The 10,699-nt window shown below is 25.1% G+C and overlaps 1 protein-coding gene across 1 annotated transcript in view; it reads left to right on the plus strand.

Moving 5' to 3' along the window:
- LOC105852170 (uncharacterized) overlaps nt 1-555 on the plus strand; it is a 13,442-nt gene extending 12,887 nt beyond the window's left edge. Inside the window, exon 3 of the mRNA XM_012715901.1 lies at nt 481-555. Coding sequence (XP_012571355.1) covers nt 481-555 — 75 coding nt within the window. The remainder of the gene's footprint in view (nt 1-480) is intronic.
- The last annotated feature ends 10,144 nt before the right edge of the window (nt 556-10,699 follow it).

Here is a 10,699-nt window from a genome sequence, read left to right on the forward strand (position 1 = left end):
CCCAGGGAACGACTTCCTGAAGGAACGAAAAAGTAGGGCATTCAGGGAATATTGTTTCAGAGTAGGGCATTTGGGGAATTAAAAAAAAAAAAAAAAAAAGAGGATATAAGCATCTTAAACCCCACAACTTAAGTGTCGTAAATATTTAAGATTAATAAAATGTCACATTTTAATCAATCTCACATAAATACTTTTGTTTTGTTTTGTTTTTTTGAGAAATTAGCTATTAGTTTTTTTTTAAGAATGTGTTAAATAGGATTGAACCTAAATACAAATTCTTTTTTTTTTTTGGAGAAAGAATAGTAAAAAATGAATAAATAAAAGTGAGTGAATGAACTTGAGCTGAACACTCAAAAAAAAAAAAAAACATAATAAAATCCAAAATGGAAAAGAAAAACCCTAAAGGCATTAATATGAATGACATAGAGTGAGTGGTGCAACTGTGCTATAGAGAGTATGAAATATGGTTTTCAAATACAGTGGAGCAAAGGAAGAGAAAGTGAGGAAGAAAGAGACCATCAAGGTATAGTTGTGGACGATACGGTGGCCTACTAGAGTTGCACGGGAGCAGGGGGTCACGGTGGCGATGGTGGTTTGTGGTAGGGGATGAGTTAGTCATCGGTGGTCCTTGCGGTGGTCAGCGATGACTGTGTTCGACAGAGATTGAGATTTCTTCCTTTATGTTTCTTTTTTCAAAAAAATTTGCCATCTCAAAAGTAATTTGTTTTTGTTTTGAAGAAATAGCATAAAGTTTATTTAGGGTTAAAATGGTTGGTACGGTGTATGAATTAGTGTTGAAAGAAAAAAGATATTTCTCTTTGTTTCCTCTTTTTTTCTGTTTTATACGGATCCATCCTTCTACATTTTTCTTTTCTATTTCTTCTATTCAGAAAAAATCTCATCCCTTTCATTTTATTTTATTTTTTAATTTATAAGCTCAAATGATGAATCTTTAAATTTATGAGATAAAATTGAGTTATGATTTATTTTTTATTTTTTTTGTAGCATAAATCAAAAAACCTCGTGTAAAAAAGAAAACAAGTGACTAATTTTTTTGATTGATTGCATAAACGATGAAGATGATAGTCTTATTGGTATAAAGGAAGCAAAAAGAAAACAGGGGAGGGGGGGTTTGATACAACAAGATGAACTCAAAATTGAAATTTTGTATGGAAATATCCATTTTTAAAAAAACTTATGCCCTACTTTAAAAAAAAGGCTAAATATCACATGTGGTCCCTTAACTTAATTTCAGTTAACGTTTTAGTTCTTTATCTTTTTTTTTTTCTTCCCGATTTAGTCCTTTATTCCTAACAATATCAAATAAAGTATGAAAATATGAGTTTATTTGAAGATTTGCGTTACGAATTTGATAAAATTTGTATTATATTGAAGAATATAATTAAGTTTATGAGTTTTGTTTGAATTTTTTTTTTTGAATTTTTGTATAAAAAAGGATAACATTGTTGAAATTTTAAAAAATAAAATATCAAATTGTCACTTAAAATTAAAATAAAGGACGGAAAAATTGTCACTTAAAAATAAAAAAAAGGACGGAAAAAAAAAAAAAAAAAGAGATAAAAGACTAAAACGTTACCTGAAATTAAATTAAGGGACCACAAATGTAATTTAGCCTAAAAAAAAATACAATTTTTTTTTCTTTTCAATTTAACATTTGAATAATTATTAATTTAATTAATACAAAATAATTTAAAAAACAAAATTATATTAATAAAATCAAATAAAATACATAAAATTGAAAAAAAAATACATCTAACTTAATGCAATTGTTGACAACCCATCTTATTTTTTACTCCAATTTAATAACTAAAAAACAATAAAAATAAAATTAAAATATTGTTATTGTAATAAAAAATAATAATAATTTTTTTAATAAAATTAAAATTATAATAATGAAATCAAATAAAATACATTTAATAAAAAAAAATATCAAACTTAGTGCATGTGCCAAAACAAATAAAGTGTCTCTAATATTTTGTAGATAAAATAGCAATACAATTCTATTTTCTTAACAACTCCTACCTATTTTCCTCCGCAATTTAATTTTGTTGACAACCCATCTTATTTTTTACTCCAATTTAATAACTAAAAAACAATAAAAATAAAATTAAAATATTGTTATTGTAATAAAAAATAATAATAATTTTTTTAATAAAATTAAAATTATAATAATGAAATCAAATAAAATACATTTAATAAAAAAATATCAAACTTAGTGCATGTGCCAAAACAAATAAAGTGTCTCTAATATTTTGTAGATAAAATAGCAATACAATTCTATTTTCTTAACAACTCCTACCTATTTTCCTCCGATCTAATAAATAAAATAAAATCTTGTTAATATAATAAAAGAAATAACGTAATAAAAAATAATGTAATAAAATATTGATTTTGTTATTTGTTTATTATATATATATATTTTTTTGATACCAAATGTAATGGGAATACTTATATAAATATGGATTTAAAATTGGATTAAAAAGATGATTTTTTGGATTTTATAACAATAATTATAAAAATGTTGAATTAAATATATTATACTTATTTTTCTAGAATTACTTTTATTATTCTGACAAAATTAGGGTACAATGGTAAATTTTTTAACAAAGCTTATGCCCTAATTTATTTTATAGTTGTTATTGTTAATGCATCAAATGAGTGAAAAAAAAAAGTTGGCAAAACACTATTTAGAAGAGTTAAAACTGCAGTTTTAGAAATGGTTAACAAGTAAGATATTTGGATTTAAATAGTATCTCAATCAATAGATTTTAAATTTGATTGGCTGTATGAGATTTACTAGCTAAAAAGAGGTACAAAACGTCTGTGCATTTGTTGTACCTTAAATGTATTGTATTGAGCATAAAGTATTAAGTGGTTATGTAAGGGAAGAGACAAGGCTTTCTTTTACTCGTGGATGAGACAAGTTGGCTTAGATTTGTAATGAGAATGTTTTTTTTCTTGAAAGGTATTTTGTGTAACATTGTCATATTAGGTATATCTTATACCATTTTAACTTAATGAAATTTCATTTGACTTAAAAAATATGGGTGCAAAATATACTATAATTACCAAACTCAACATTAAATTTAAAAATAATTAATATGTTCGATTTTCATTATTTTTGGAGAGAAAACTATAAATATGTTGTGAATTATCCTTCCAATTTTTTGTTTTCATTTGATTTTTTAGGTACGTTGATTGTTATATTCTTTTCATGCTATTGTATTTGTTGTATTATTTAGTTGGTTTATGAGCATGACACAATCAAGGAAGGAGCAATAGTCAAAGAAAGATATTGAAAGTGTGTCTACTTAAAGTCTATTTTTTTAAGACGTGTAAAGAAGAATAAAAAATAATACTTTGTGATTTAATTGTTGGTTTTAAGTTATTGTAAGAATGAATATGATGTTAGGTGGTTGATCATGGTAATATGTCTATCACAATAATATTGTAAACTTTGGATGATTAAATATCAATTTTAATAATAATATATATTGCATTAATTTCACACGTTAAATTTTTTTTATTAGTATTAGATATTGCGTTAATCCACTATTTTTTAATCTTATTTTTTATTAATAATACTTATTTGTTTGATTTTATTTTACTATTGCATTTATTTCAAACATAATCCATTTATATTATTTCGCAATGTTAATTTTTAGTATACTAAACGATATATTTTTGTTTCAAACTTGTTACTTTAAAGTAATTTTATAATAATAATATTATTCAATCAATTTTTAAAATTGTAATTTGGATAACTTAAAATTGATTGAATTTAAATTGTATAAATTTATATTGGATTTTAAAAAAAATACATCATATATATATATATTAAGCGGGTGTAGGAAGAAGAAGTGGATACTAAAGAACCTGCCTCCACACCTACATTCGTTTATTTTTACAGATGATTACATGTATTACTTCTGACCACACATATAATTATATTGCAGATTTTCACCTATTTATTGTAAATATTTTTGATAATATCTAATAGGTATGAGCCCTATCGTCCTAAATATATAAGAGATGTGACTAATATATTGAATATTTTAAAGTTTTAGGTGGAGAGGTGGTATAATGTTTTTTAAAGATCATGAACGTTTAGTTAATTGTTGTCTTGAGACCTCCACAACAAGTGGTATCATTGTCATAATTTAGCTTGATGGGAGAGCGAGTGAAATTGAAACACCTTAAATTTTATAATAAACTATTTTATTAATTAAATAGAATTTTAAATAATTAACTTGATGTTAAAATTATTTTATAATATATGTTGGTAGATTTTGGGATTAATTCTCATTATATAGGTGTTTTCTATGATGAGCTAGTTTTATAAATATTAGATTAATTGTGCGATATAAATAATAAATATTATATTTTATTATTTGATATATTGTTTTTAAAATAATAGTATTTTAGTGTAATATTTTAAAGAAAAATATTTTATGCGATTTTACGTATATATATTTGTATCCAATTAATATAATATTTTTCTGTGTGTTTGACTGATGTTAAGTATGCACGTAGTTATATTTCAATTATTTATAACTATTTTCTATTTTTAGTTATTTTTTCATAAATAATTATCTTGAGATAGAATTGATATTGTGTTTGATTTCCTTTATTTTTATATACTTATTATGATATTGTGATTTTATATATATTTATTAAGATTTAGTAATTAATATAAAGTGTTGATGTTATATTTATTTATTTTATAATTTTGACTATTCTCTAACGATGGTAATATTTTAATTTGAATATTTGAAAAAATAAGTATTATTATAGGGATTATTTTGAATATGAGGGTTTTGATTATTAATGTATTTTAAAAGATTAATTACTTCATTTTATAAAATATTGCTTTTGAAATATTAGTAATACGTTGGTAATTAAATTATGTTTTAAAAAAAAGTGTAAAAAAAAATAGTTTTGATAATTGTTTGTTTTATTTAAAAAATAAAAATAAATAGAAGAAAGAAGTAAAATTTGTTTTATGGATTAGACACATATATAAGAGTAAAATCTAATTAAATAATTAAAAAAAATATTAATTGAAAATAACAAGAATGAAGAGCATGAGAAAGAGAGAGTAACCTGAACACAAAATAGGAAAAGAAGAAAATTGATATCGTTCATCGATGACTGTCCCAGAACAGTTTCTCCGTTTTCGTCCAAATTTCAGTATGTTGTTTTACTCGTTTAGCTATTCAATTAAACACAATTTTTCAGATTTTTAACAACCCGAATTTCTTCCTAAAATATTCGATTTCTCTGTTTACATAATTCATTATTTTGCACAGTTCTTCTTCACCGTAAGTCCAATTTGAGTGAAACCAACGCCAAAACGATTGTGTGAAAAATGTCAATATTATTCAATGATTGGTTTTCTAATTTATGGTGATTTTCCTTGACCGAATTTTGAAATTTAGTTTTTAGATTATTTTCTCATAATTTATTTTTTACGTTTACCCATAAATTATCGAGTTAGATCGATTGAAGAAAAAAAAGTCAAAGAACATTGTTTGCTCGTGGAATCGTACTCGTGTGTGAAAGCGTCGATATAAGGTAAGGGGTGAGAGAGCGTTTGAATTCATAAGTATAATATAATGTGAGATGAACGGGAAAACCGTATTTCCCAACGATTCATTCGGAGCTCGCTACGTACGGCAGTAGCCCTTTGAGCGATAAATTGATTAATGTAAAAATATGAAAATTGTGAGGTTAAAATATGAAATAGAAATATTTTTAAGGTGTTGATTGATTTAACTTCGTTAAATGTGTGATATTTGATGTTATTGTGATGTTTGATTTATTTTTATTAAATGTGTGATATTTGATATTATTGTGATATTGGATGTCAAATAAATTTTATATATATGTTTTATTAGATGTGTTTATGTGATGTGATAATAAAAGGTGGATGCATTTTGATTAGTTTATGTGATTATGATGATGTATAATTAATAATAATGATGTTGTAAATTTGTGATAAGTCTATGTGGTGATTTATGATTGATGATAGTGATGCTATAAAATTGTGATGAATTTATCTGATGAGATATGATTAATGATAATGATGTTGTGAATTTGTAATGAGAATATTGAAGTAACCCCATACTTGATGAAATAATGGTGATTCAAATTTTGTGTTTGAGTTGGCAGTCTTAATGGAGTATCATAGGCCAACGATGAGAGAAAATAAATATTGAGAATTTGTGAAGGAAAGATTATTTTGTCATCATATAAGTAGGGTCTGACAAGCCTAGTGATTTCGGAGAAGTACAACTGAATGAGCCTGATCGCGGTAGTCTACTATTGAGCCTTAAGGCAAGATTGTTAGATCTTGTAGGTATTTGGGTGGAGAATTCCTAGGTGACTTGGAGGTAGCATCTAAATGTCGGGAGCTACCATGCAACACACGTTTACCTCGACTGTCGCGTATATGTGTCTCGAGTTGAGTTGAGGGGATCTATGAGGATATGGCTAATTTGAATTACCCGTCCACCGAGATGGTGACATAGTATCAAGCCTCATAACCAAGTACTTCAGAGTTAGAATGGTACCCATATTGTGAAGTAGAGTCTAAGCTCATGCATAACATTACATTTTATTGTGATTGTTTTGTTGTAATTAATATGTATCTTGTGTGGTGATAATTTCTCTTAGACGATTTGATGTTATAGTGAAATTTATTGATTTTTCTTGAGTGATTTTAATTGTTTAATGTGATATTTTCTTGAGGAATGTTTAATGATACGATTCTATTATGATTGTTTGTGTGCTCTTCTTACTTATATTATACTACCATCATGATTTCGAAACTCACCTCATTTGTTGTTTGTGTTTAATTGGTTTGACCATGCGTTTGCGAAATTACAATTATTACAGGTTAATAAGTTTTGAAGTTCAAGTTTGAGAGAAGCTCCGCTCTGATAGGTGATACTGGAAATGAGAGTTGTAAATTGTATTTTACTTATTTAATTTGAAACGACTTTTGTATAAAAACCTTATGAGTACTAGTAAGTTTTTAGAATTAAATTAAGTAATTATACTTAAATCAAGCTTATTGAGATTGCACTATATTATTAGAGGAAAAAAAATTAAAATAGTCCTTTTAATTTTTGAGAAATGTGATATTCTAAATAATCCACATTAGTTTTTTTTTTCTTTGAAATAGTTTTAATTTATTCGCTGAAAATTTTATAGAAATATGATATAAATTATTATATATATTATTTTAGGATTTAGAGTGTCACAAAAATTCTAGTATAGATCAAGTATAATGATGTGGGTAACTCACATTTAAAAAGACGATTGTTGAATTTCTAGTATGAGCGATTAATCTCACATTTATTAGATATTTAAGAGAGATAACCTTAAAATTTAAATAAAAATGTAGTTTCAACATAAAATATCCAAAAATCTCAACCACTAAGGACAAAAAATGAAAAATTAATTCTTGTCTATTGTTATATAAATATGTAGTCCAGTTAGTGGATTGCCAATATACCAATTCTGCATTGAAGTAAATAAATAAAAATAGAGCAATATTCTGCATTGAAGTCGGGTGTATGTGTACTCAGAAAAATTGTCAGGGGAGGGAGGGGTCACATCCCATGCCTGCATTGAGTTTGTCTTTGGCTGTCAATTTTCTTTTTGTTCAGATTTTGGACATTTAGTTTGCTCCTCACGTTTTCGGATTCTACAACAATCTTTTATAAATGATATAGTAAATTGCTCGGTTTTTATTTGTAAAAAAAAAAATAGTTATAAATAAGAACGGAGTAGTAATAGTAGTTATGCTAGTTTTTTTTATTTGAACGTTATATCTCTTCCTTAAATTTTTAAAATATTTTTTATACTCATTGATTGAATTATTTATTGAATACACTAAGATTAGATGTTGCTTAAAAGAAAGAAAATAATATTAAGTAAATAGAAATTTTGTATTAAAGTCTGTGTTTCTATTTTTTTAAATAATTAAAATGTATTATTTACAATACAAAACTTTTAATTATGGTATTAAGAAAATGTCTGCATTAAATTGTTGGTCGAGCAGGACAGCGCTGCATTGACTCTGAATGTTGGTGTGCTGGTTTGATCTATGAAGAGAGATGATATGATATTTAATACAAACTAATATTATTTCTATATGAAATGGGCCACATTCTATACAATGCAAAAACAACAAGACATCTCTAATCAATAAGGTGGTTGATGCTCAACGAATTTTTATTTACTAGTTAGTACCTAGTACTCCCTCGGTCTTACAAGAGTCATTTAAGGTTTTTTTATGTAGATTAACCAAGACAATGATTAATAATTTTTTTTTATTTAACAATTTTATAAAATTATTTTTACTTCTTTATTTTATGAAGATCAAGGAGAGATCGATGAAAATAGTCAATCAAAATCTTTTATTTATTTTTGTTATTTTTTATTCTTATACTAATATTTTGAGACGTTAATTCATTTATTTAGGAGGGAGGGAATAAATATTACTCTAAAGTCTAATTGGATTTTAGTAACATTTTAATACCTAAGAATTTGTAATTGTACGCAAAACATGCCAAATATGTAAAGTCTAGGATGACATACGAGTAAGGCATGGTGATTGAACTCGTTTAACCTTTCTTTTTTGCACAATGAATTGAAATTTTGAATTCGAAAAAAAATGGGGCATTGACAGAAGAGAAGAGGTGGAGTTAAAAAAATTATTTCTTCTTTTTTAATGTTTTTATATCATATTTGTTACTATTATGTGGCCCAAGTTTTTAATAATTTGCGAATTAATTGACCAGTTAACTTTTCTATTTTGGTATATTGTTTGTCGAATTCAGATTTTTGAATAATGAATTATTAGTCTTTAAACGACAATTTTCATTTTTGTTGTTGGTGGATTTATTAATTTACTATTTAAGTTTCTTTGAATAATCTTTATTTTTTAATTTTTTTTGTAGTTTTTTACATATTTATGTGAATAAGTTAATTTCTACATATGTATGTGAATAAATTAATTAGTGAATTTATGGAGTATATCACATTAAAGCGTGATACTGTAGGTGGGTTCAAATAATTTGATCTTAAGAACTCAAGATCATGCAAAGCAATAGCACTAAATTTTTGAAAGGCATAAGACCAAAAAAAAGAATTTGAAAAGCAGAGAACTAGCTGATCATACAGCTCATCTCATTACTGTGACATTAAATTGCTATTACCCTTTCTCTCCTGAATTTAATGATGTGGAATAGTTAGCATCAAAGTTCATCTTCTTATTAATGTATTTAATTAATTTCTCTGGAGACTCTTTCTCTTTTTCTTAACCAAATGCAACCTTTTTCTCTTTTACTTCTCTCTTTATGTTGGTACAATATATTATTTAAATTTGAATGTATAAACTAAGACTTTTAGAATGCGTTTAGATGAAATAATTGAAAATTTTAAGAAAATTAGATTATAGGCAATTCAATTGAATTCATTTAATTTTTAATTTTATTGTTTAAATAAAAGAATTATTCTTTAAAAATTGATTTTTTTTATAAATTTAAAAAAATTTAGAAAAAGATAAATAAATTTGAGCAAAAATTGAAATTTTGAAAAAAGTTGACATTTTTATAAACCATTTGCAGAAAGAAAAAATATAACTAATATAATTTTTTTGAAATATAAGGTCAAAATTGTAAATTAAAAAAATTATGATTTTAGACAGTATTAAAAATTATTTAAATTTAATTTTAACAAAATATCTCATAAAATCTCTTTATTTTAAAAATTCTTCTTATTTATTAAACAAACAAAATAATTTGCATTAAAAAATTTAAATTCTCTTAAAAAAAAAGGTACATTTCTTCGAAAATTCGGTTATCTAACTACACTCACTATTATACTAATAGCGTCATTCTATCTAAATTTCTTTAATTGTGGTCAGATAAGGAATAATGTGAATTAATGGACAATTACGAAAAGGGTACATATGAATTTTTCTTAGGCCTCGACAAGACATATTGATTTTGCTTTCTCTGTACATTTACGTGCACTAACCTTCACTACCCAATTAGTTACCAACAATGCTTTTCATTCATGGGGTCATGGACCACGACATGTTTTCATTTATTATTGTTGTTCACCCGTTACCAAATTGGAAATTTCCCCTTCCCTCTCATGAATCAACTTTTTTTTGTGTTGGTAACCAAATTATTTATATAATTAGTTGGAATGAGTGGACATCTGACATCTTCACATGTTCTAACAATAGATTGTGATCATCCAAGGTTGGAAAATAATTGAGTAACTTAACTATGTCATTATAGTCCAAATTATCATCATTTTAATGAAAATTTATATGCAAACAAAAATCAGACTCTTAAAAAAAATTCGTAAATTAAATTATATATATATAATTTAAATAAATAACGATGATAAGTGATAATTTTAAATAATATTATTCACTCTAACAATTGTTACGGATGATCAACCATGAATCATGCTATAGTAGATTTTACTAATGAATAAATGTTCCACCACAAACATGCATCAATCTTTTAATCAATGACTCAGAAACTTTAAAAAATGATTGTGCATCTACCCATTGAATTGAGTGGGAAAGGATTAATTTCACACATTAAATTTCATGACAATTAAATTGGTCCCATTAAAAAAAAAAATAATA

The sequence above is a fragment of the Cicer arietinum genome, chromosome 5 (assembly GCF_000331145.2).
Source record: "Cicer arietinum cultivar CDC Frontier isolate Library 1 chromosome 5, Cicar.CDCFrontier_v2.0, whole genome shotgun sequence".
Taxonomy (NCBI): Eukaryota; Viridiplantae; Streptophyta; class Magnoliopsida; order Fabales; family Fabaceae; genus Cicer; species Cicer arietinum.